We start from the raw sequence: 27,201 nt of genomic DNA, 5'->3' as shown, positions 1-27,201 counted from the left end.
CAAACAGGTGCCGTTTGTAGACACTCACCTGGCGCGTCGCTCCAGTTGGGGGTGAATAAGCCGGACAGGTTGAGTCGGTACTTGGGCACCACGACCAACGGGTCTGCTCGGGGCGCCAGCATGACGGCTTCCTGAAGTCGCGGCTTCTTGCCGATGAGGAACAGCACCAGCGCCAGCCTTGGGGCTAAGCCAAGTTGCGGCATTGAGATACTCTCGTGTAGGCGTTCTTTATGCCACTTGCAGGTAGCCATCTTGGAGTGCTGCATTCAGGTATACCGTAGGAAATGTTACGTAGTAAATAAGTAATTTTAGAATTAGAAGCCGTGTTGTGCATGCATAAAATCGCGTATTGCCCACTAAAAATTCTGTAGTAGCACACAGTGCTGCTGTAAAAAAATACAAGATTGCACTTATGTCTGCTTAATAGCAGAAATGCTATTAATAGCCTTAATAGCCTTTCTTTCCTTTATTTCTCCCTCCCTTTTTCATTGTTTTTATTTTTGTTTCTTATTATTTATTTCAATTCTTACTTTTCTCCCTCCATTTTCATTTTTCTATTGCAATCACCTTCATTACTATGGTCACCACTATCATCACCATTGGTATCACAGACTATCACTATCATCATCACTGTCATCTTCACTATTACTATCTTTAGCACTATCAGTAGCTATCATTACCACTATCTCTACCACTATAATTATCACTATTTCTAGAACTATCACTCTCCACAGCTATCATCACTATCATTACCATCAATATCTCCAACACTCTCACTATCAGTAATTGTCATTATCGCTATCACTATTTTTTACAATCTATTTACGGTCACTACTATGATTACATATATGTTTCTTAGCAAATGTTGCTTATCAACTTTTACATTTTATTTTAATTACTGTACAACTTATGATTGACGCCACTCATGAGCCAAGAAAGGCTTATGCCTTAAAAATAGCAGACAGTTTAGCATGACTCCGTGTAGAATAATGCCACCAGGTGTCCCCGGGCGGCGCCTTGAGGACAAAGAAGTGAGACGTGAGTGAGCCCTGTGCTGGCTCACTTCGATGAGGAGGCTGCTACCAAGATACACACCAACGCTAGCAACATCGGGCTTGGTGCGGTCCTCGTTCAACATCAAGAAGGCGTGGAATGTGTGATCGCGTATGCGAATTGCACACTCTCGTGCACCGAAATCAACTGCTCCACCTCGGAAAAGGAGTGCCTCGCTGTCATCTGGGCCACGATGAAACTTCAACCTTATATCTATGGTCGTCATTTTAAAGCGGTCACTGACCACCATTCCTTGTGCTGGCTTACCAATCTCCGGGACCCATCAGGACGCCTAGCACGCTGGAGCCTTCGCCTTTAAGAATTTGATTACACGATATTGCCTATAAGCCCGGACGTAAACACGAAGACGCCAACACGCTCTCATGCGCAGCCGTCGAGCAAGCTGATGACAGCGCAGAGGATGACAATCGTTTCCTAGGCGTGATCAGCAGTTCGGACTTAGTGGCAAAGCAGCGTGCTGACGCTGACCTGCGGTCTGTCATGGATCACCTGGAGGGCCATGCTTCTAACGTACCTCTACACTTTTCCCACCACTCGTCCTCTTTTTGCATTCACAATGGCGTACTGTTCAAGAAAAACTCCGGCAACGGTGACCGGCCCTACCTCCTAGTCCTGCCATCAGATCTCCGCGACATCCTTTCGGCGTGTCATGATGAGCCCACCTCTGCCCATTTGGGATTTGCACGCACGCTCGCTCGAGTGCATCAGGGCTATTATTGGCCTAAACTTGCAAAGACCATCCACCGCTAGGTCAGAGGTTACCGTGAGTGCCAGCGTCGTAAGTCACCACTGCTCAAGCCCGCAGCTCCAACCAATTGCGCCACCTCGCACACCTTTTGACCAAGTCGGCATTGATCTTCTGGGCCCATTCCCTGTGTCGTCTTCTGGCAATAAGTGGATTATAGTTGCGACTGATTATTTGATGCGCTATGCGGAAACCAAGGCGGTGCCGCGCAGTACATCCTCTGAAATCGCGCGCTTCTTCATACACCACATTGCTTTACGAAATGGCGCTCTGTCCTCCGTCATCACCGATAGGGGCACTGCGTTTACAGCGCAGCTCATGCACGAGGTGTTCCAGCTGAGTCACACGAACCACCGCAAGACTACTGCATACCACCCGCAGTCAAACGGGCTCACGGAGCACCTCAACAAAACCTTAGCAGACATGCTCGCAATGTACGTCGATGTACAGCAGAAGACTTGGGACGAGATCCTCCCATATGTGACGTTTGCCTACAACACGGCGATTCAGAAAACGACTCGATTTACGCCGTTTCGCCTCGTCTATGGGCGTGATCTCCAAACAGTGCTCGATGCCATGCTTCCGTGCCCCCCTCACGACCAGGCGCTCACGCCAGACGCCGAAGAAGTCCGCCAACTGGCTCGTATGCACATCCACCGGCAGCAGGAAACGGATGCAGAACGCTACAACCAACAACATCGCTTCGTCGAGTATCATCCTGATGACAAAGTGAGGGTATGGACACCGGTACGTCGCCCCAAGTGCGCCCACGTTTTTGCTTCCTTTTTTTTGGATACGGAGGGGGAATAATGCCGGCAGGTGTCCCCGGGCGGTGCCTTGAGGACAAAGTGAGACGCGCGTGCTCTTTGAAGCTGGAACATTGCTTGATTCCTTGCGGCCTGTGCCTAACTTTTTGATTCTGAAACCCATTTGCGACAATATCACGTAGTATATAGTTATGAGTTAAGGTCCTCACGTGCAAAAGCCATTTGACATAAAAGGCCTTTAACATAAAGTCTTTCGGCCTAAAGAACGTCTACCTGAGGTCTTGGAGTGCATCTACCCTAAACGCCTTTAGCATAAGGCTTTTACGTGAAAGACCTTTACAATGAAAGCACCACCGTGAAGGCCTTCATCCAAGTGAAGGCTGAGGCACACCGTAAAGGCAGGCCCTTACGGTGTGCCTTGGCAGCTAAATGAGGCCCATTTCACGAGCATGCGATTTTCACCTGTGGCGCTGCGCTTTCTGTCGGTCTGAGACTGGGGAGGGACATCGGTCTAGCTGCAGACGGTTTTGCGACATAGGGTCACGTGGGAGCTGTTGCCACGATGGAAGCAAAACTATTTATTTAAGCAAAAGCTTTACTATACTCCCCTCCGTCCTCAGCCGCTTTCACTTCATGCTCCCCTACCTGAAACTCCAGGGCAGAAAAATCTCCAACTCGGATGCCATGATCCGAACAGCATTTAAGACAGCACTGCACATACCCCTAAATACCTCATCCAAAAAACTCCTCCAGCTAGGCCTATACAACACGATAGCTGAGCTTATCGAGACCCACCGAGAGATACAATACAAATGCCTCAAGAGAACCACCACCGGAAGACACATCCTACACACGCTTAGTATCAAGACACCAGCCACGGATCCCATACAGCTCCAGGTCCGCCACCACATTCACCGGGAGCTATATTTATTAAACCTCTCCCCAAAAATATGCACTCCACAAACCACAAACCTCGCCGCAGAGCTCGCGCACGTGCACTCCACAAACACTATGGCACGGAACCGGATGCCATGCAGGTGGATGCCTCATGCACGGGTGCTGACGTGTTTGTGGCCATCACGAACCCCTACCTACAACCGATTGCCATTCTTCACATATCCCCACTGCCACTTCGGAGGAGGATGAAGAGGCCACCATTGCCCTAGCCATCACGCGCACGGAGGCCCAGTATATAGCTATCGGACTCTAAAACTGCCATACAAAATTTTGCTCATGGCAGAGTTCACGCCCCTGCATTTCGCATACTGAAGTCGCTTGCCGAACACCCACCCCGCCACATGGAGCTCATATGGGTGCCTGCCCACTCCAGGAATCCTGGAAACGAGGCTGCCAACGCTTAGCCCGGGGTTCCTCAACCTGGCACCGGCGGCCTCCGATCTAGGGTTCTCACGGGAGCGCATATGTATTCATTAAGTGACAAGATGCAGACCTGCGAAGCCGGGTGTCGGCTCTACCCCCCGCCCCATCCCTCCCTCGAAAATTATCACCAGACACTCTGGAGGCGGCTCCAAACACGCGCGATACCCTCCCCTTATATATATACGCTCGCGCTACCACCAAGTCCACACAAACTCCTCCTGTACTCTCTGCCACCACCCCAAAGCCACTATCGATCATATCCTTTTCCTCTGCTCGGCGGATCCCCCCCACGGGGCCTGGAGCACTTACCACTTTAGAGGCTTGGGAAACCCTACTGCGCTCCGAGGACCCGCGGCTAAGCAAGCCACCGCCACAGGCCGGGCTACCATGCAGCGTCATGAGCCTCCGGGGCATGAACGTTTGAGTGCAGTGGGGCCGTGGGCCCTCTGTCTATTAAGGCTTTCACCACCACCACCCCTGCGCAGCTTCTTCGCCGTGCGCGAGTTTGAAGACCAAACCACGTGACAGCTATGACTTCACTCAGCAGGCGCCGCCGAAACCGAGCTTATTCACACGTCCTGCCTTCGAGAGTGCTCGTGGCGACGCAGCTTCCGGTTTTGCTCCGGCGGCCGCCGCCGATCGAGGAAGGGACCGTTCGTTCGGCCGGTACGTTCAGTCCTTCTCCCCGGGAGATGTGGCCTTCGGTGATGCGTGGGGTGCAGCCCGCTGCCGTCTTTTTGAAGCGAAAAGCTTCACTACGCCAGTCAACTCCGCGCTTCGCGCCAGCCGGCGTATGTCAGAGCAGGAGTGACGTCACGCACGGCGCAGGTGGCGCCGCCGACCCCGTCGCATTTCCTCTCTCGCTGCCTATCACTACTGCACAGGCGCCACTAGTACCACCGACCGAGCCACAGGTGTTTCCCCCGTTGCACTGCGCCACGTCTTTCCTCAAAATCCAAATTTCAATTTTCAGTTGTCTCTTTCCTTTTTCCCTCTCTCGATCCTTTATCCCTTCCTTTAGGCAGGGTTCGGGATTCCACCCCGAGATATGCGAGACTGCTACTATGCCTTTTCCTTTCCTCAAAAACCAAACAAAACAAGTGAGCCGACAGCGTTCATAAAGTTCATTGGCGTTGACAACTTTGCAAAGACCGTTCATTTTCACCAAAGGAACGGCGCACAACCGGCTCTGTGGGCCAGTGGATACCTCAATCTCACTTTCCCATTGTATATCCGGGATTATCTGGGCTAATCCACAATTTTTTTTGCTGTTCCCCCTCTGGTTTCTTTTCTCTTATATCCCCTCCTATCGCGCATCTATTGTTTCCCCCTCTGTCTTTTTTTCGCCACAACCCAACAAGGGAGCATTGTTTTGGCCCCTTACTTCCTTTTCGACCCCTGCCCCTCTGTCTCCGCAGCCCGGCAGCGCTTCGCTCGTCCATGTCGGCGTCTCCCTGCTGCCCCACTGAATAATAATAATTAATAATTGGTTTTTGGGGAAAGGAAATGGCGCAGTATATGTCTCATATATCGTTGGACACCTGAACCGCGCCGTATGGGAAGGGATAAGGGAGGGAGTGAAAGAAGGAAGAAATAGGTGACGTAGAGGAGGGCTCCGGAATAATTTCGACCACCTGGGGATCTTTAACGTGCACTGACATCGCACATCACACGGGCGCCTTAGCGTTTTTCCTCCATAAGAACGCAGCCGCCGCGGTCGGGTTCGAACCCGGGACCTACGGGTTCGAACCCAACCGCGGCGGCTGCGTTTTTATGGAGGTAAAACGCTAAGGCGCCCACTGAATCGTGAATCCAAGAGCTGGGGCGGACTTGGGCGGATCGGTGACGTCGCTCAACTCCTTCGCACATCCATCCATGCCGATGTCCCCATGTGAATACCGCTTATAGGCCGTCGGCGCTCATGTTTGTTTGCGTCGGACTCCGATGATTTCGAGGAAAGGAAGGGTGCATATAACTGGATCCCTGGGTCAGTGGACGCCTCATTCGCGCTTTGAGGCACGTGGCCATGGTATGAGAGACATGTGGCCTACATGTATTAGCGCTGACAACGTTGTGGCAGACACGAGGCACTGCAGCAATAGGCCGCAGCATTAATTGGCTGACCAACCTCTCGCGATCAGCCATTAATTTAATTGCCACCAGGCTGGGCACGCTGCCTATCCGGTGTGCGGAACGCACAGACGCCAAGCCGCGTCTACTTGCCCGATACACCACACCTTTCGCTCTCTTACCAGGTTCAGCAGTAGTTAAACTGCAGCTCATTTTTCTAATCAAAACATACGAAATATTAATGCCTTGCAAAAATACGCAGGTAATAATATCAGTAACATAATTCGTGTAAAGCTTCCGCCGCGTTTATTCATGGCTTGCATATGCAAAATTGTCCCTCCGACCAAATTCGCTGGGCGCGCGTTGCATGTGAAAGCACTGACCGAAAATCGCGCTGTGGCGTCACCGACTAGGCCGACCATTTAAAGGCGAAATTAAGCCTTTATTGGCTCATAATCGCGGCCATGGATGTGTCCGTTACATCCAGCAACTGAAATTGAAAGTTGGTTTTTGTGGAAGGAAAAGGCTCAATTGTGTCTCTCACATATAGGCGGAACCCTGAACCGCGCCATAAGGAAATTCGGGATAAAAGAGGGAGTGAAAGAAGGAAGAAAGAGGTGTCGTAGTCGAGGGCTCCGGAATAATTTCGACCACCTGCAGATCTTCAACGTGCACTGACATCGCACCGCACACGGGCGCCTTTTGCGTTTCGCCTCTATCGAATCGCGGCCGCCGCGGTCGGGTTCGATCCCAGGAACCCCGGATCAGTATCCGAGCGCTCTAACCACTGAGCAACCGCGGCGGGGTCCAGCAACTAACGAAAGCCTTTTCCTTCCCTTACAGCGCGGATAGGGTGTCCACCGAGATGTGAGACAGGCGTCATTTCTTTTCCTTAAATTGTCCAACGGGCAAGGCGTCGCGCCGAACGGGCGGTGGTGTTCCGTTGACTCCTTGGCAGTGCTGCAACACGCTATCGCATCCCAATCCAGACGCCTCTTGAACGCAGATATGGAACGATATGCCGCCTAAATGCTCTTTGCAGTTAGTCTTTAAACATCTTCACCACACATCAGCGACACAAATAGCAACACCGCGCTAAAGGCTTGTTGTTGTTGTTGACCTCACACAATGGCACATACCCACAAGGGGGATTGGCCATAACCAGGCGGTGACTATTTAAATGACCAGTTGCATGTGGCAAGCATGGGATGACCTACCAAAATTTGGATCGCACAGTTTTCGTAGCCGAGGAGGTTGCAGGAGGTTAGGGGGGCATACAAACTAAAATTTAGGCAAAGAAGGGTAGGGATTACTATAAGTGGTTGTAAAAACCGAAATACAGAAGCTGATAATGGGAGGGGCAGGACGAAAGATCATGAAGGTAGACGTTTTGATTCCAGTAGATAATTTTGAACGGCAGAGCAAACATTCCCATTGGTATGGCCAAGCATAGAAGCGCCAAGAGACAGAACAACCACAGAAGACAGGCGCAAACTGAGATTCTGTATTGGAACTTCTAATAGTCGCCTCCTAATCGATGAGTAACGACGGCAAAAAAGAAGAAAGTGCTCTATTGTTTCCGGCTCCGCACAATACGGACACAATGGGGAGATCGCCAGACCAGGCCTGTAGAGGTAAAAATTTAGTTGCGGTACTCGGCAGCGAAGCCTCGTGAAGGAAGCTTCAAGATTGCGCGATCGCCAGACTGAGCTTCTCCATGGGAACAGTAGGTGCTGGAAGTCGTCCAAGGAAGTAAGCGCTGATGCACCCAGTGCACCCCTGAATTTTTTCGTTCTAATCGCAGCACGAGGAACGGGCCTAAGTGCCTATTGCGTGTAGATCCACAGTACGGAGTTACAGCTTCGGTGTTGGCCATGGCGGCAACATTTTAATTGAAAAGCAACGTAGACACACTCGCGTTCAACGACCGAACTCGAAATCCTAGGAATGGTTGCGAACCCGTCGATGACAGAGTGCCTCCACGTGAGCGATCAATTTCTGCCCACAACGCACTACAGTACATGACGCTCATTCGGTAGCTCCTGCGGGATGATGCGTCATCAGGAAAGAGTTTTTTAGAATCAGACCTAGGCGTAGCCAATTACATAAAATACCACCGCGTCCTCCAGGGCCGCACAATGTGGTCAAGGCCACATACATTGTGCGGTAGTTTCGACGGCGAATGCGATAAAATAGACGAGCATTGCTCACCTCCAGGCTGTCAAGCAAGCTGGTTGAAAGCCGTTCCTTCGTATCGCGCAGAACACGAACGTCCGTCAAAGAGCAGCCGCTGGCCACGACCTCATCCACTCGCTACGTCAAGATGTCTGCCGTTCCGAGCGCGCAGTCGCGCGCTGTCACGCCGCGTCGTCTTTTTTTTCGTCACGTGCTGGGGTATAAATCTAAAATCACCGCTGAAACACTAGCAATAAAAAATGTCAATGGCCAATTTAAAAAAAAATTTTAGTATCAAATATATGAGCATTGATGAATGTAAAACGTGTTCAGAGCTTGTCTTTATTGTCACGCAGTAAGCCATAGATTAATATCCCGTTTACTCCATATCGTTTGGCTGGCATTGCGCTTCATGCGATAGTGTGCCCTTTCCATTTCTGTGTCGTAATTTTGCACCGCGGTACACTGAAGACCGTTTGCCGTCGAGATAACTTACTGATGCTACGTATTTTGTTGCTTTCACCATCTGTGCTTAGCTGTATTAGATTTTGTCACATATGTTCATTTTCCTCCAATTGTCCCCCCCTCCCCCCTTTAATAATGCCCTTGTGATGCTGCAGGTACTGGTGTAAATAAATAAAATACTCTTCAGAAAACTGCTGGCCGAATAGGCATTACATCAGTCAGTCAGAAAAAAAACCCCTCAGCCTAGGGTCGCGAGTGCATAATACGAACCAGGGCAAGCTGGAGCAGAAAAGCAAGGAATTTCAGAAACGAAGGTTTCGAGGGGGGGCGTCTCCCTCTCCTCCCCTCGCGATGAATGATTCGTTCCTGTGGGCTGGTAGAGGCGGTCTCTTAGCTGTGAACGACCTATGCAATTAAGCAACCGCATACGCTAATAATAGTTAAAGTTGTAAAATGCCATACATACTGTTCCCTCACTGCGACGCGATAAAATTACCTGTTAATCTGCACTGAACACCATCCACTCAAAAGGAGTCGTTTGCCAAACCTGCGTGGCACACTTCCTCTCGACTGTTACAAGACGTGACCCATTGTCATGAGCTGGCCGGGAGAAACAGCAGCGCTCCACTTCTGAGTAATTGAAACATCATGCTGTCCGTGATTGGCGACATCGAGTTACTCGTTCTGGCACGTACAAAAAAAAAATGGTTACTGAAATGGGCACCTTTAGGGAATTAATCTGTGCATTGTGATGCTGATTAGAGGAGAAAATAGAGTCATCATTTTAGACATAAGGTCATTTCAGAAAAGGTAGAAGACAGCATATCACCTGTTGGATCCGAATTCATAGCATCATTAATGGAAGACTAATGTCAAAAGGGCTCCAGTGTAACAGCATCATAAACACTATCAAAACACCTCATGCAGTTACACTGTCAAAAAAAATATTGGCCAGGGTTCAACATGGCTTGATCCCAGTTACACGAGCGAAAGTTCTGTTCAGCATGGTCTCCACTATCAAATCAAAGGTCAAAATCTGGTACCCAATGGCCTGTCATATGATCATGTGGTGATACATAGCTTAAGCCATACCACCACGCAGTAAAGTACGGTTTGACCTTGTGAGGCATTGTAGGCCACTGTGTCATCTGCATCGAAATCAGAAAATGTAGCCCGAGGAGCGGAGCTGTCGCTTCAAAATAAAACATATTTAAAGCCGGTTTCAAGTGTTCATAATTAGGCCCAAAAGGGTGCCTTGTGTTTTCATACAGGTTTTACTCTGCGTATTTCACAAATGAACCGCCCGAAAATGAAAAAAATAAAAATAAGTGACCAAAAGTTGTTGCCGTGAATCACATGCTATTACCGCCAAGCCAATGGCATTTTAACGCTTCTTACACCCACACAGCCATCAGGAAAAATGCATGCAATGGGTTCATACTTTGTGTCCACATCTAGTACTTTTCTTCAGCATTCTTTAAATTTACCATTATAACGCCTACATAATGCAACATATTGGTACTACCCGAGCTCTTCATAGCAGTAGACAGGCTGTGTGCACCTATGAAAAACATTTATTTACAGGCAAACCACAACTGTACAGAAATAAGAAGAAAACACACCCATAAACAAAGCACAAAGATATTCGCCAATGAATTCCTTAATGCCACCCAATGAACACTAATTCAAAAATTTCAAACAACTGAACTTATATCTACCTAAATTTTCAGAGCAAACAATAAAAAATTCATGCTTGTGCACCATTATAAACCAGCTTGTGGAACGCTTCGACTGACACGTAACTCTCAGGGAATAAGTGTTCAAAGACATATAATAGCTTGTACACAAACTTAATAGCTTATGCTGACCATCCATAATCCTGACACTATGACAGTTGTGGAGTCAACTACAATGGCGAGCGTGCTGAGCAGTCATCCTCCCCCCACGAACAGATTCTCAGCATTTTCTTCCAAGAACAACATGCATAATGCGAGTCCACATTTTACAAAAAAAAAAAATTTCACATCAGTTTTCTTTGCTCAATGATCCTTACAAAATGCCAACATACTGCTCCTTAATGATGGGTGATATTACGCATGCTAACGCCGACAGGAAATAAAAACCAGCCCATATGCCAAGCCAGCGCCAGCTGTTAGTCCCTGAACCATTCCAAAGAAGTGATTGTGGTTTCAGAGAAAACAGCTCTAAGTGGCAATAAAAAACAATTTTGAGTTAAAATGCTACCTGTTAGAAAATGGAATGAAGGTGGTCAGGCCATGCAATTAATTCTGCACAAACTGCAACAAGTCAGCACAAAAACCACCAGCCTGGCTGGAACATAAGTTGACTATACATGGCAGAAAACACCACCACAACAAAGAGGAAAATAACAGCGCACTTCATTATGGTTTACAAACCAACGCCAAGTCAGAAGTAACATTCGATGCTACAGTCGAAAACATAGTATTTGTCTCAAAGTGAGCGACGCAACCCCTTCCATGACAGTGGTCCACCGCAACACAACACAAAGTATGCATTTATCTACCCCGCATGTGACATCTTGAAAGGTAGGCAGCAGTGCTAAGTTTACATATCTCCCGAGTCCGCAGCAACTAAATTCAAAAAGCCATCAAGAAAAATTTGCACGAGGTCACTAAAATACTTCACGGAGAGCACCCGGGCCAGTCCGTGCATGATTCTTTGCAAAACAAGGTGCAGGGCAACAGGAGACAGACAAGATGACACAGGCACAGCGCTGACAAATGACTGAGAAATTTATTGCTTTGCTTGTAATAAATATAGGAAGCACCATCTAAAATACAAAGGAAAGTCACGGAATCATCATCTGACCCATCTGTTGTGATTATTTATCCATATAGTCAATTTCATTTTTCATTAATGTTAGTGATGATGTGCCTACACAGATTGAACAATTCGTATGCATGATGTACGCCTCAAATATCTCGCTGTCATGGATCACAGGAGAACGCTGGGACTGAAAGAATAGACCGGACAACAGCTGAACGCACACGGACATGCATTTAATAAACCCTACACCACACAAGCACTAGCACACAAAACTAACTAAAAACACCAACAAAAAACACAAAATCTGATGGTACTGGTACACACAATACTGGACCAGTGCGAGACTACTAGAATTCAGTGTTAATGCTCACAGTTCGGTGCTGGGGAAGTGTTGCGTAGGTCCAGGCAGTAGCGTCGGCGCTGAGGTGACGTTCGAAGTGTGAAGTGCTGGTGTCGGATGAACACCCGATCAAAGCACTGGTGGAAGCAACATTGGCGTTGACGTTGGCGTTGGAGGGACCACCAGGGCGATGCAGCTGGCACGCGGCAGCAGCGTTTGTGATACCCCTGGGCACAGGAGGTGGTTGCGTCAGCCACTGAATCCCCGGAATAGGCTCAGCACTGCTGGAGCAGCAGCCGGCGTTGCTCTGTCCCAACCAAAGTGTCCCTGACCATCAGGAGCCTCCACTTCTGTTTTCCACATGCGTATTATCATCCCTTCTAGCTTTAAAACCCTCGGCATTGATACGTCATCCTTTTCATCTTCTTCTCTTCTCCGTGAACCACCTCTTGCCACGCTCCCCGTCGAATAATTCATCTTCTTTGTTCTTCAATTGGCACACTTCATCCTTACCGTCTTCGTAGTCTTCTTTTCTCCTTCAAACTTCTTTGTCTCTTTTGGCCTTTTACATGTGACACTCTCAAATTAGCTTTCCATTATATTTCCTCATAATTTTACATCGTCAGAAATGTGTAATGCACTCACAGTCCGACATGCATCTTGCTTGCCTGCTAACATATCCTATCTCAACGTAGGAGACATGTCCCATTAGAAGAATGTTGACACACAAACCTGATTGTCCAACATAAGACGCTTCACATTACAGAATGATCTCCTAAACTACATCACTGTCACAAGCTATGAATTTGTTTCTGGGCTTCATCTTACAGCGGGCAGTTTTTGAGGCACCTTGGTTGACCATTCTGCACAACCGAGATAATTTGGTGGGCACGTTACGTACTAAGTTCACACCAGCCCGCCCGACCTCTTTTGTTAGCACGTGGCTAACACCATGCTCATACGGTTTAACAGCTAACTTCTATTCTTCTTTCAGCAGCCTAGTAGGAGTAAATCGAAAAATTTCTTTCATTAGTGGTGGTTCAACAGCGCAACAGCACACACAGACCACGTACGCATGGTTGTTATCATAAAATGATGCCCAGTCTCTTAGCCCAGGCAGACAGATGTAGGGAAGCTGGTTTCCCGGACTCACTTCTCGTTTCGAGTGCAGACAAAGTCCGCCGTTCCCTGAAATCGTCTGCAAGTACCTTGGGGCTGGAAAAGGGTTCGGAAGAAGGGACAAGGGTAGTGGTTATGCCATATGTCAACAAGCAGTCGCACCGGATTAAAAGGGTGGGGAGCAAGCATGGTGTAAAGGTTCTGTTCTCTGCACCTAACAAACTAGAAAGAGTGGGGCCGGCGGTTCAAAGAAGGCATGAAGGGCGCAGAAGAAATGCTTGCAGCATAAACCATGAAATAGATATGTTCCCTGCAAGACGGGTGTAGTGTATCAAATTCCCCTGTCCTGTAGCCTTACATACATAGGACAGACTTGCAGCTGCGTTAACGTGCGGCTCATGGAGCACGCTAATTCTTTAACGAAGAAACTAACCTAGCTAAACATTGTTTCACGTGCAAATGCACGCCGTTTTTTGATCACACTGATGTCCTGTTCGCTCATCCTGACCAGCGCACTCGCGAAGTAGCTGAGGCATTTCATATTATCAGAAAAAGTGAAGGATGCGTGAGTACGCCATCTGTTTCATTATCGCCTCGAGAAATCAATATGCTACATAGTGGGGAGCAGTCCAGCGGATGCAAACGTGCTTTTAAAGCGGATTTTACCATGTACTATCACTATGTGTCTTGTTGACATTGCGCATGTGCGCTGTTTTTTCCGTGACTGTACATATGACGTGCTTCTTCCCAATAAAAAATAAGTGTTAAGTTCAGCGCTGGTTTGTGTGTCTCGTCTCCTGCTTGGTCTGTGTGTGCTGTTGCACTGTTGAACTACCACTATGCATCACCACCTAGCCCAATCTGCAGTTCATTCATTACCTTGAAGCCAAGGCAGCAGATTATGTCATGTGGAAACCAGTTTCACGTAACCTTCATGTAATGCTTGGGTGCAGTGTTTAAGAAAAGGGGACTAACACTTGTCAGGCATCCATGCCTTTTCATTAGCCTCCTAGACACACCAACTTGTTTGTATCTTGTCTGTTTCATTAAACTTTCATTCGTTCATTCATTCCTTCAATTGGTCCTCGGCGCTTTCCTGCTTACGATGAATGCACGATGTGTTTATGGCATTTTTCAATGCACCTGTAGCCACAGCCCTTTTTTCGACCGTGGGGCATAACACCTGCAAATATGGGCCTCTCCGATGTACAGCCATAAAAAAAAACAAATCAAGCAACAGCCAAGTACTTCCGTAAGCTGCAAAAAAAGATCAAGGCTCAAGCAGTGAAGAACGAAGCCCAAATATTGTGTTTAGAAACAACTTGACCAAACTAGGGCCGGCTATGAAGAAAAGCGAGGAACTATGCCTGAATGCCTTTTTTACAACAAAAACACAGAAGGATAAGTGGCCTTCCTGAGTAATTGTCTCAACAAGGATTGTGGCAGAAACCCTTAGGAAGGTACCTGATATAATCATTCTCCTTCCTCACCATGGAAGATCCAGGTAAAGAAGACAGAAGAAATGTCCATATTCCAATCGAAACGCTGCACAGAAAGAGTGTCTTCTCCACTGACATCAAGGACTTGTATTACACACTGCCACATACCGCCTTTTTTGAGACTGTAAGAGAAGGCATTGATTTCATGGAAGCAGTAAGATTGCACAAACCAATGCAGAATTAAAATGGATAGATTCTTGGAGTTGCTAGAAAACTATTTGCATTCTACCTTTGTAAAATTTAATGGCGATCTTTACGTTCAATGGCAATGAGTATGCACCGGTTCCTGTGTTTCACCAATTCTCTGTAACCTTCTGCCAGCCTTTTGAGACCACCAGATAAAAGAAGCTTTGCATGGCTGCAATATCATAACTTTCCTGCTTCTGGACTTCCTACTGATCCACAAGCTTCCTAACCAGGGTCAGCACAAGGTAGCTATTGAAAACATCTTTAAGATCTTCTCTGAAGTTCTTCCAGACTTTGAGCTGACCAAAGAAATGCCATTGGAAGACTGCTTCAATTTCTACGGCTGTACATCAGGGCGGCCCATATGAGCGGGTGTTATGCCCCGCGGTAAAAAAAAGACATGTTAACATATTCATCAGCGGCCACGAAGCTGGTAATAAGGGCTGTGCCTAGAGGTGCATTGAAACATGCCCTAAGCAGATTGCGTATTCACCATAAGCTGGTAAGCATCGAGGCCCAACTGACACAGTTACGCGACCTGGTTTCCCCGATGACCTCATCTGTAGCCTTGGCTTCAAGGTAGAGAAATTTGCCTATCTACACCTACAAGACTGAGAAATAAGAATGAAAGGTAGATGTCATGCCATATTGTTACATGGCAGCCAGCAAAGGAATGAGCGCGATGAACGATAAACAAGAGATGATTTCATGGCTGCTAGCCTCGCGCGAGTGCTCCATCTCACACCACTGCCAGCTTCTTCTTCATGACACTACTCTGGGCCAGCGAACAATTCCTATGGTAAACAGAAGAAGACACCGACGAAGAAATGCGTGAGATGGTGATCGGCTTCAGCAACGGCACAACAGAAATGGCAAGGTGGTGAAGTGCTGGCTCCCACAATGAGATGAGAGAATGAGTTCCGGTCAACAAAGCTTCCGGGCCACAGGGTGCCATAGCCGACGGCCGTGGCCCCAGGACACACCAAATGACCTGGGCAGGGGAACGGTGTCTTCATGCTAGGGCCGTGGCTCGAGCCAGGCGGGTCATAGGATCTAGTCGCAGCAGCGCCTTCATTTCATCATGTCTTCTGGTCGGACCAGGGGACGGTACTAGGGTGAACGGCGAGGTTGGTGCAGGTCTGATAGGCTGTGGCACGGTCAGTAGATGCAGGCCAAGAACTAAACGGCCAACGACGACAGCTGACGCAGGATGCCGAAGCTCCAGGACCAGGATGCCGATGATATCCAGCACTTCCACCAAATGTTACATGGCACTCAGGCAGATAATGAGGTGTGATGAATGATGGAAAAGAGATGACTTACTGGCAGCTGGCCTAGTGCTCATGCCACGGCAACAGCCAGTATATACATATATATAATACACAAAAATACATACACATAAAACTGTGCACTTGGAGGTCACAAATGCTAGCTGGGACATCACAATACCCACAGCAAACAAGTCGGGTGAATTTGTTACTAAGCAAGGGGTGCGCTTCGCTTCCTTTGAAGCATACATGCAAAACATAGTGAGCAAAAGTACTAACTAGATAAATAGAATGAATCTTTTTGCATATATTGCTATTATAAAATGGCGTTAACAAATGGCCACATTCATCCTTTGGAGCAATGAGCATTTCATCCGCCGTTACACATGAACCATGAAAATAACAAGCAGCCAGATGAATGCATAAATTTTTCCCAGAAATTTACCAAAGGTACAAACAGCGATACCACTCCACTGGTCCAGTTGAGTATGCTGCTCAAGAGCAGCAGCATCCATATGGGATGAATGCCTGCAGCAAAAATTAGTTAGAAAGCAATGCAAGTTCCCACACAAGATGCAAAACTAAAGGCCGCGATATGGAACCATTACAATTATGAAAGCAGAACAAATTGCATTCTAAATACACTGGAGTATTACTCGAGCTACGAAAATATAAATACTGCTTCAAAACAGCACACAATTGACATTTATATGACATTGGGCATTCCACGCCAACTGATCCAGGCTTAGCAATCGAACATATTCGATTTCTTTTTAAAAATCCTGGCTTATTGCATTACTACGACAAACATTATCCCACCTTGATTTTGGCGGAATAAATTTTCTCATGTTCTGGACACCATCTCACGTTTGGAAGCGGTAGCAAAACCTAGGCTTGCAAAAAAATCTGTAAAAATAAACATTCTTATGCATGACTGCAAAAATTTCTTTATATATATAAAAAACATTGCACATTCATATGCAGTAAATTGAACATACTTTCTTTTGAACAAAACATAAAAGAAGGTGCTAAACATTGAATCCTTTATCAAATTTTTTGTTATTACAGTTGTCATTCCAACTTTCTAAGGTGTCCAGAAGGCAAAGAAGGAGATAAAAATGTTTCAGAGAGCAAAAGCATAAGACAAGTCAGCAAAAAAATTCTAAAGTTGAGAAAACTCCCGTTTTGAGATAAATTCAGCTGTCAATTGCAAAATCAGGTCATCTTAGTGAAATTATGAAATATAGCAAGTTGCATGGCACCATTTAATGGCATCTATTGCTAGAAGTTTAATCAGAGCACATTTTCTTTTAATATAGAAAACAATTTGGCAAACTGAGCCTTTGCCTTCAACATCGACATTGCTCCGTGCTTCCTGCAACACATTTTGCCTCCGGCTGCAAGTATACAAAAACCAGCACTCCACTGCTCGAATACAATGGAGTGCTGGGCTTCCATACAGCCAGCTTTGGTAATACATACATCTGCTGAAGGGCCCGTTTACAAAAAGTAAAAATGAAGTGGCCGCATGGCAGAACGACTATTGTACCTCAACACAAACGGTACTGAGCTGCAAAGCACACTTTGCAGTCTGAGCAATCAGTTAAATACTCTGCTACCATGAAAATGATATCAAAAGTTCAGCGGAACGGATCTTTCGCCACGTCACATTGTAGTCGTGTTTGCGACAGCATTGGTGGAACTATGAGGCCCTTGCCAGCAACAGAAAGTATTCAGAGGCCGTACAAAGGACAAATGCTGACCTTCTATGAGCTGTTTACGTGGGTGGAGTAGAGAAAACTATCGAGCGTGTCGTAGCGCTCCGAGCGCCCCAACAAATAATTCAAGAAAATGAAGGTGGACTCACTAGGCAGTTTCAAAAGTGCTATCATTAAAAGGAAAACAAAAGTTTCACCACATCAAGCCTTCATCTGTCTCTCAATGGTGCATGCTGGACTTACGTCATGCTCAACAACCTAAGAGTTAAAAGCGACAAAATGTGAATGAACATGCCAGCAGACCTTTCAAAAGCAAAACATGAGGAGCATCCACTTGGAGCACCATGCCGCAAAGCTCATGTGTGTCCTTGATGCCAGCTATAGCGTGTACTGCAGGTACAAGCAAGCCGCGAACAATGCTGGGGTTGAACGCAGCGACTCAACTTGCAAACTTATTTTCTCGCATGAAACAATAATTGTTCCAATTACACTTTTACTCACTGTGCAATTGACGGCTGCATAAGCCTGAAAAAAAAATTTATCAAATTTACAATTTTTTTGCTGACACGCATCATGTTTTTCATCTCAAAAATTTTTTATCGGCTTCTTTGCCTTTTGAAAAAATCAGAGAAATAGCTGAAATGACTACTATGAGAACATAAATTGGACAAGAATTACAAATTTTCATATGTTTGTACCTTCTTTCTTGTTCTTTATAAAGACTGAAAGAAAAAATGTTCGTTTAATTTTTTGGATACGAAAGCACAATGTCGTTTATTTATACGAAAAATTTTAAGTCATGCGTAAAAACGTTTATTTTTACAAGATTTCGAACGATTAGGCTCTGCTACCGCTTGTAAATTTAAAATGACGGCCTTGCCATGAAATATTTTTTTTCTGGCAAAAACAAGGTGGGAAAATCTGCGACAGTACATACTAAGACATGAGTTTTTTTTAAGAAATCAAACTCAGTCAAGCACAAAGTCTGGATCGTTTGGCGCGGAATGACCTCATTCAGTATAAGACAACAACAAAATACGCGGCCAACTTACCACCAGGTATATAGCAGCACTTATATGGGTCAAAATATTGGCCGGACTGTAAGAAACTTCTGTAATGCCTGAAAAATGACATAAACAAGATCTATAGACCAAGTGGCACACAAAATTAGAAGATAAATGTGAGAGAAGCAAAAAAAATTGCCTTTCATCTGACGCACATTCGAAAGAGTAATGCCAAGGAAACCCGACTTGAAGCAAAAAACAGTGAAAACCACTAAAGATAGCGAGAAGTTAAGCAGTATGAGCATTCTAAATGGCAACAGATGCAATGCAGACATGTGTGACACTTCCCAATTTATGCATTAGTGCACGGTCAAAATTTTTCCTGGAAACTTTCCTTGCCTCTTTAAAAGTAGAGGTGCCAAATTTTTTTATCTATTTTTTTCTTTCGTGTAATGCGCTTTTTATCTTTGATGTGATGAGAGTCACAGCGTGGAATTCACCTACGGCAACTGAATGATGTATGATTATTTTTTTGAGTGTTTTTTTCGGTTTTGGTCTCAAAAGGCAAACAATATCTTTAACGTACTAGAAGCAATCGGGTAATGTGAGGCGTGCGAAATGAGCGACTCACTCCGTGTTTTTTCTAATGTGCTGCGGATCAGTTTAAAGAGAGAAAACCCAACAAAGGGGCAACTTCAGGTAGTTTTCCAATATCTTGACTGAATGAGCGCATCCCATTCCTTGGACTCTCCTATCTCTGGCACAAGAAGCAATTTTTCAAAATCCCAAGTGGAACTATTCTAAAGCAGAAAACCGAACATACATCAGTTTACAATCAAGGATGATGCTTCGGTCAATGCAGCAATGCTCTCATGAACATTATTCAGAGAACACTCGTATGCGCATTCAATGGAAGAAATACTGACTGGCAATGACCCCAATTCATAACATGCCTTAGGCGACCTAATACAAGTACGAAAATTGATTCTTCATGCGGGCAGAGTAATAACGTGTGCCTAATGTTTGTGATGGTTGCGAATGTATTGTTGCCCACAGAAATCACCGGAACTGAGGCTAAGGAAACAGCAAACTTTAAAATGGATAGGGAAAGGAACGAATTCCGCACAGGCTGCCATACTTGCAAGAAATAATCAGGATTGGGAGGAAAACTCGGAGCCAATGTTTCACCACAATACATCACTCTCAAAAAATTCCCGGAATTGCCCTTAAGGACTGCAGTGTCTCTGAACTGCAGACAGTGACAGCATGCTTTGCAGTGGGCTCACGCATGTGTATTATGGCTCGAACGGGAACACACAGCGTGCTCCCTTCACACAGCACTGCAGTAACTACAATAGACTTCCATTAATACGAACTCAGTTATGATGAATTCTAAGATAGGACGAACAAAGCAAGACCATTTGGTTGGTTTCCCTTAAAACTCAATGTTAAAAATCCGCTTTAATCACGCCCTCCCCCCCAACTCGCGTTTTTTTCTACCTAGCCTGTTTATACTAAAACTTTCACAGTATGTTCTCGACAGCTTTTTGATCCTTTGTGCCAAGTTTCGCAGTGGGCAGGTGTTCTATTGCAGTGCAAAGAACTTTCAAATTTCCCACCTCAAGGCAATATCTGGCAGAGGGCAACAATGCGTGTGTGATGCCAATGGATGCACGACCATCGATATTTGCTCTGCTGAACGACAAAAGTGTAGAGCTGGTTTCTGGTCATTTCAGACAAATAATGGCCCAAGCTCGCACTTGCACTCACCAGCTCAGCCAATCAATGAGCACAAGATAGACTTTGTGTAAATATCTGTGATGTCATAGGGTGGCGGTCTGCCGTGGAGTCATTGTTAGGTCGAAACATGATATAGGTTTCCTGGGTTTTCATCCTTTGAAATACTTCTACTTGGTATTTTGAAAAACTGCTTTTTAAACCAGAGTGAGGAGACTATAGAATGTGATGTGACTACCACCAAAACATGTTCAAAAAACCCCCCGAGCTGGCCTTTAATATAAATTGTTTCGCGTGTCATTCATTTCATGCTCTCGTGTCAAAAGAATGCTTCCAACTGGTAACGAAAAATGCTTCATGCTGGTTGTTTGCAAGGTGGGTATCCTGTTACTTTGAGCTTTCCTTGGCTATTTTTTACCCTTCTGTAGGTTTTGTTTTCTACTAGGAAATTTGCTCTGCAATATGCAAGTACGTGTTCTATCACATTCCTACTATTGCAGCTTGTAAGCAGATGCAGTCATTTTCTGAGAAGGACGTACGCAATAGACATTGTTTTTTCAGCACTTGACAGGTCCTACCTTCTCGGCATTGTTTCCTCCGTGTTTCATCAACTTGTGCAAAATTCTACTTTGCTAAATACATTCCCAGAGCAGTTTTTAAGTGCTTCACTCTACTGCTTCACAACGACCTGAAATGCGATTTTTATTCTGAACAATTGGTCAAACCTACCTAAGTGCTAATTGGACAGCAAGTTACAAAGAGGACATCAACATGAGTCTTTACATTGTGCAGATGTTTAACCATGACACAGAGCACTCGGACTCCCCTGTGCATTTGGACAGTGTAATCGTTCCTGCCAGTACTTCAGATATACACCCTGCATTATCATAGATCTCGAGCATTGTGCCACTGTAGACTTGAGCAGCAAAGGAGACTTCATGATGCTAAGGTACAGACGTAAGCATCTTCCTAACAGTTTCGTAAGCCTACAAAATTTAAGCTTGTTCAGTTCCAAAAATATGCCTACTTTGATTTGAATAGTCATTAATTCAAACCATGCGAGATCCTGCCGGTTCAAAAAAATTTGCAGCTGATTGCAGAACAACATTCCTACAAGTGTGCTCATTTGGAAAGGAAAATACGCTACACATAGTTAAATAATATAAATAGCCACTTCCCTAAATTATATAGGAACAAATAGAAAAAAAAGGCCGCCATGACATAAAGTGATATAACTTCCACCACCTTGAACACATGACCAATCAAATCAGAACAAACACCTGTGGCACCACAAGAAGCTGACAAGAGAAAACTGACTCCCCAGCAGCATAATGGAGAGGGCATGCTTGCACATGAATATGCCCCCACGGTCTTCAGTTGCATGACCGGAAAGCAGGAGGTCAAGTATGACCTTCTCTCATGACAGTGCACTTTAAATGTTGACATTGTATGTGCTAGTCATCTACATTGCTATGCGAATATGTACAAGGCTGTTGACTGCTGTCATTGCAATATGCTGGCACTGTTGGGTAGAGGGCCTCGTATGGGGGCCTATGCACTTCATTCTCGAGGGGTATCCATTACTAACTAGTAGGCCGAGATGCAGTTACAGCGAGAAAGAAGAACCAGGGCTCCCATATAAATAAAGAAGGCTTCAACTAGTATAATTATATACGTAAACAGAGATGCTACTAATGCACCTACTGTTTCCAATCTAGCATCTAGTGACAACAAGTGAGGCTCTTCAAAGAACAGCAGTGGTCCCACAGGCGCTCATGCCAGTAGAGCCAATGTGGCTCTGATCACTTTCGAGAAAGCAATTCATAGCTAAAAACAATCCTTTACATGCAACAATAAGCACTTTTACATGCAGTACTGTACCCTTACTGCTGCACTTTTTGTTCACTTACAAGTCAACAAACACTGCTCGTATATTGTAATAAAAAATTAACCTGTATGCCATTAGTACCAGGCTCACTGAATCAGTAGAAAAGAGAAAAAACAGCGGCAGCATAACCCCATTCCATAAATGGGATCTTGATTGTAGTACACTCTGGCACTGCTTAAGTGTGTTCATATGTTCTGGACGCAGCTGAGGCTAGAAAACCAACAATTTTCAGCAACATGCGAGATGGGAAACACTTGCACTGCACTAGTAATTTAATGCATTCTTAAAGCAAAGGCTCCAAACTGCTTCAAAATACTGCTCTCAGTGAACTTGAAATGCTCATTCTAAAAATCATGAGCTCTTCATTTCATGACGCATGTTTAGTACACTACACTGTTTTGGAGAAAAAGTCATGCCAAGAAACTGTTTATTTTTGTGAATATTGGAAGTATGAATGCAAGTTCCTTTTCTATGAGGCTTCATACCACTGACCACACTCCTGCTCTTGCATGTAGCCTGCAAAATGGCTTCACAATGTAAAAGGCTACTTTCTCGAGCTAGTCGGTAGATGCTCATCAGGTAAAGCCACAGCACGATTACGACAAGATGTATGAAGCAGATAGACACGGTGCTGAGTCCCGATTGATGACCATTATCACTGTCACGCAATAAGTAAGTGAAGAACGAGCAGAACAAACATGTGGCACTGCATCAGAAATTGACTGCATGGGGCAAAAACAATGGTAAATAAAAACTAACAGAAAAATGTTCAAAAATGTACAAAAACCACCACTCTGTCATTTAAGCTGCTAAGGTAGTCTAGTTCTCTTAGTGTGAGCGCAACAGAAGGTTTGCCAAAGCACTTGTCTTGCTCGTGATGAATCAATCGCCTCCGCAACAATCTCCCACATTCTGTGGTCCTTATGCATGTACACTAAAGTTGTCCGGCTGAAAACAGGGGTGCAGCTTTTGCATGGCAGCCAATGTATGACCACAATGCATTTGGGAGGTGGCTTTAAGAAGCGTTCGTGTTCTCTTCGATAGTCAGTTAGGCATTTCCCTCTTTGGCCGATATAACATAATCCACGGAATAGCTCCATTCTGTACACCATATGTTTGTGGCACTGTAGAATGCAGGTGACAGCCCTTCCCAGCTGATGGTCTTGCAGAGATTTGGAATTTGTTTGCAGCAGGGAATACTACTCACACGAGCTCTAGCTCCTACTCTTATCAAGTTGTGAGACATAACTTGTCTCACCTATCTCTCACAACTTGAAAAGAATAGCAGCTAGAGCCGATGCTCAGTCAACTGATTGTTAGAGAACTAGTTTGAAATGCCCAATAAATCTTTCATCATGCCATTTTGCACTGCAGACAACGAATTACCTGTGAACATGAGGGCAGTGTCGTCTGCATACTGAGAATCTTGTAGCATGAAACTGCACATGGAAGGTCATTCATATAAAGGGAAAACAGTATAGCCCCAGGACAGATCCTTGGGGAACTCGGCATTTTATGTTCCCATATTTAGACTCATAATTTTTATTTACCACTTTTTATTGTCGAGATGATAAGTAACTTGTGAAAAATTTCAGCGTATCATCAAAAAGCCCATAAGCGGAAAATTTTTTTTAATAGTATCAAATGCGATACACTTTGAATGCCTTCTTCAGGTCTAAAAAAATGCTGATTGCAATTTTGTTATTATGGAGAGCTGAATTTATCAAATGGGAAAGTGTTAGAACCACTGTAGAGGTAGACCTATTTGGGACAAAGCCATGCTGCTGAAGAGAGATTATGTTATTCTAACAAATATTCTTAGCTCAGCAGCGAATTGTTTCTCAAAAATATTATTGATAATACTTAGTGCTCATATCGATCGATAACTGCTTGGATCGTTTTGGGCCCCACTTTTATAAACAGGATCAACTTTGGCTACTTTGAGAATATTTGGACAGCATCTAGACTAAGTCACATGTTTGTTGTACTTTAATATTGCGGTGTGAATATTGTTATGTCCAACTGCTTTATTAACCGGCAGTGTTCCTAAAACAGATACAATGCCCTCGACAGTAATCGTACTTAGATTAAGGTTGTTGTGGACAGCCCCAGGTGGGTTAATATGTATAGGTGGAATAAGACGAGAACTGATTTGCAAGGGTTTCAGCAATATTAGCAAAGTAGCTATTAAAATCATTAACAATTTGCACGGAACAGCCATCAGGGGTAATGCGTTTTATTTGTCCAAGTCCTGTGACATCCTTTACAATTTTCCACACTTGTTTCGAATCAATGCTGAGTTTCGTGACAAGGTTGGTATAATGCTTGAATTTTCCGCGATAATAACTGTTTTGTTTTGCTTGCATTTGTGATAAATGGAATCTTTTTCTTTAGAACACAAAGTATACAATCATTAATCCATGGGTGCACAGCTTCTTTGTAATTGCGAAGTGCGCCTTCGCGTGTGGATTTCATAATAGTGTTTGATATGGAATGGATGAAGTTCTCGCATTCTGATGCAGATTGCTGGTCACTGGCCAAAGTCAAAAGATGAAAAGACGTTTCGGGAGCACTACGGCTCCCTTGTTCACTATCTTGTTCACCCTCGACTTCTCGCATTTTGTGTTGACGCCACTGTCGTGGAATTTTCAAACTCAGTGCCCTACAAGAGGTTTGGGGCACTGGCATAATTCACTCGAGTTCTTATATCTCGAGAGTACATTTTGCAATATGGATGCATGTAACTGTGTGGTAAAAACATGAAAGTTGGACAGTGATCAGCAATAGTTATTTCACAAACGCCAATGCACACGGTCATTTCGTTGTCACAGTAGATATGATCAATAGGGGTTGAAGATTTCTCTTTCTCTCCAGATTCGCTCGATTTGCATAATACCGACAGCCATTGTGTTAAAGAATTTGTCACAAGTCTTCTCCACTTATCACGAGTATAACATTTCAATTTTCAACTTTTTGCATCAGAATTTTCCCATCTGATACCCATGTCAATTTCCACTTTTTCTACTTCTTTGCTTTCAGTGCCATTCCTAGGAGCACTTAGTTTGCAGGACATAGGTGTTCATTCACGTAAATGGGCATCTCGCCCTCAAACCCCAAGTGAGGAACATTCAGACTTTGTTTCTTAGCATTGTCCAGAAGTTTATCCCACACAGTAAGAGAAAAAAATTTGGCAATTATGTTTTGTTCATCTGTTTACTTTGTGGGCACACGGTAAATGACCTCAATGTCAGACTCATCGACTTGCGAGTTCAGGCACTCCGATATTGTTTTCAAGGTGGAGATGAGGTTCTCGCCCATCACCACAGGAACACCTTTTATCTGGAGGTTAAGTCTTCGACTGTATTGTTGCACATCAGTGAACTCCTTCGTTACTTTCTTTATTATGATGTCGAACAGTTGTTATTTCCGATTTCCTCATTTTCTGTTCTAGTAGCAGCAAGTTCCTTCCTGGTCTCCATGATTTCAGATTTGAAAGCCTCAAACTTTTCACCGCTCAAGCTCATAGATTCTTTTACTGATTGCAACTCTGTTTCAATTACTGTTTTCAGCGTACCTTTCAGTTCATCATGCTTGGCATCAAAATGAGCAGACATCTCAGACAGTGCCTTTTCCACTTCCTTAATCGTTGACGGTGGTTTATGACATCCCTTTCGTCAAATATGCAGCAATACAGCAACAAGAAATACGTTCTTTTCTTTAACAGGCAATAAAACAGCCAGCACGTACCTGCATGGAAGAAACAGGGATTAACCGCTGCTAAATGCTGCGGCTGTCTGGATTGCTCCAAAATGACGACCCTTGTCAACCAACGCAGCCTTTCCTGGCTGAATGGTGACGTCAGTCCAGGCCATGCATGCGCAGGGGGAGGTGCAGGAGGAACAACTTGCGCCGACACGTGTATCACCCTTGCAGCAGCACAGTGATGTATGCTCTCGAAGCGGTTACAATGGTTTAGTCCAAGAGCACTTGTTCGTCGTCGATGGGCTGCATGGAAAGAGCGGGGATTAACCACTGCTCAATGTTGCGGCTTCCTGGATTGCTCCAAAAATAATAAAAGATTTTAAAAAATTAGGCAGGTACCTCAATGCATGCTTATACCAGAGAAAAAACACTTTAAACACCCAGTCTGGCACTTTACCTACACTGCTAGTATGCTGCATCTCACAACTTCGTAGAGTGGAGCCGAACCTATGCTAGTGAGGCGGCAGCTTCCACAACTGTGACTGGCCCGTGGGCATGTGCACACTTCTGGAAGCCGTTGCCTTTCGCTCATAGTTTCTAATGCAATGCAAGAAGCGGTGAGGTGGAATATCCTCCTCTGCTTGCAAGTGACACACATACGGATTAGGAGCAGCAGGTAAATGCTACTGATTACACTGTGGCCAATGCTTTAAATAATTTGGACGCCAGCTATTGTTAGAAAAAGGCGAATGAACACTTACATCTTCGAAAAAAGAAAGGATCAGTAGGGTTACGAACCACACATCTGGATATTCTGCTTAATACAGTCTGCACTGGCATAAGAGAATGTACAGGCCTTTCTAATGTAGAGGAAATGGAAGATTTATTAAAACCAAAAAGCTACTCAACCTGCACTTGCCTACATCTGTATGTGTGCTCTTGGCACCAGATGTCTCACAAACTAGCCCTCCAGGCTTTCTATGCCATCTTTATCAATGCCTTTTACTAGATCCTAGCTGCAGCTGCCAGCTTCAATGCTGATGCTACAGTCAGAGTCTATGTTTTTTTTTTCATGTTTTACACTTGAATGTCTAAGTATTCATACTTACTGATGCATTAGGACTTTGTGACTGGCTTATGTAAATGGGTGAACCTGCGTTATGTTTGTCATACAGAGGCCCGAACATTTGTACAAATATATTTAATTATGAAAGCAGGTCTTAAAACGAGCACCAAGTGAGTTGGGGTGTTGATTT

At 45.0% G+C, this 27,201-nt stretch overlaps 1 protein-coding gene across 12 annotated transcripts in view; it reads right to left on the bottom strand.

Moving 5' to 3' along the window:
* Positions 1–27,201, bottom strand: part of LOC144115180 (uncharacterized) — a 42,990-nt gene that overhangs the window by 13,811 nt on the left and 1,978 nt on the right. For 3 of the 12 annotated variants that reach the window (XR_013311297.1, XM_077649418.1, XM_077649430.1), the window contains exons 3-7: positions 25,991–26,248; positions 18,667–18,734; positions 11,856–16,424; positions 8,248–8,450; positions 29–260 (exon numbers count right to left, since the gene is read on the bottom strand). Coding sequence is in view for 11 of the 12 variants with exons in the window: in XM_077649418.1 (XP_077505544.1) it covers positions 29–251 (223 nt within the window). In the remaining variant the exon portion in view is untranslated. Of the gene's footprint in view, positions 1–28; positions 261–8,247; positions 8,451–9,172; positions 10,238–11,855; positions 16,425–18,115; positions 18,140–18,666; positions 18,735–25,990; positions 26,249–27,201 lie in introns of all 12 variants that reach the window. The other 9 variants (XM_077649427.1, XM_077649425.1, XM_077649428.1 and 6 more) reach the window with 9 other exon arrangements.

Source organism: Amblyomma americanum, chromosome 1, assembly GCF_052857255.1.
Source record: "Amblyomma americanum isolate KBUSLIRL-KWMA chromosome 1, ASM5285725v1, whole genome shotgun sequence".
In the NCBI taxonomy this organism is placed as follows: Eukaryota; Metazoa; Arthropoda; class Arachnida; order Ixodida; family Ixodidae; genus Amblyomma; species Amblyomma americanum.
Note: the sequence above shows the minus strand (reverse complement) of the source record. Positions and strands in the feature narration are given on the sequence as shown.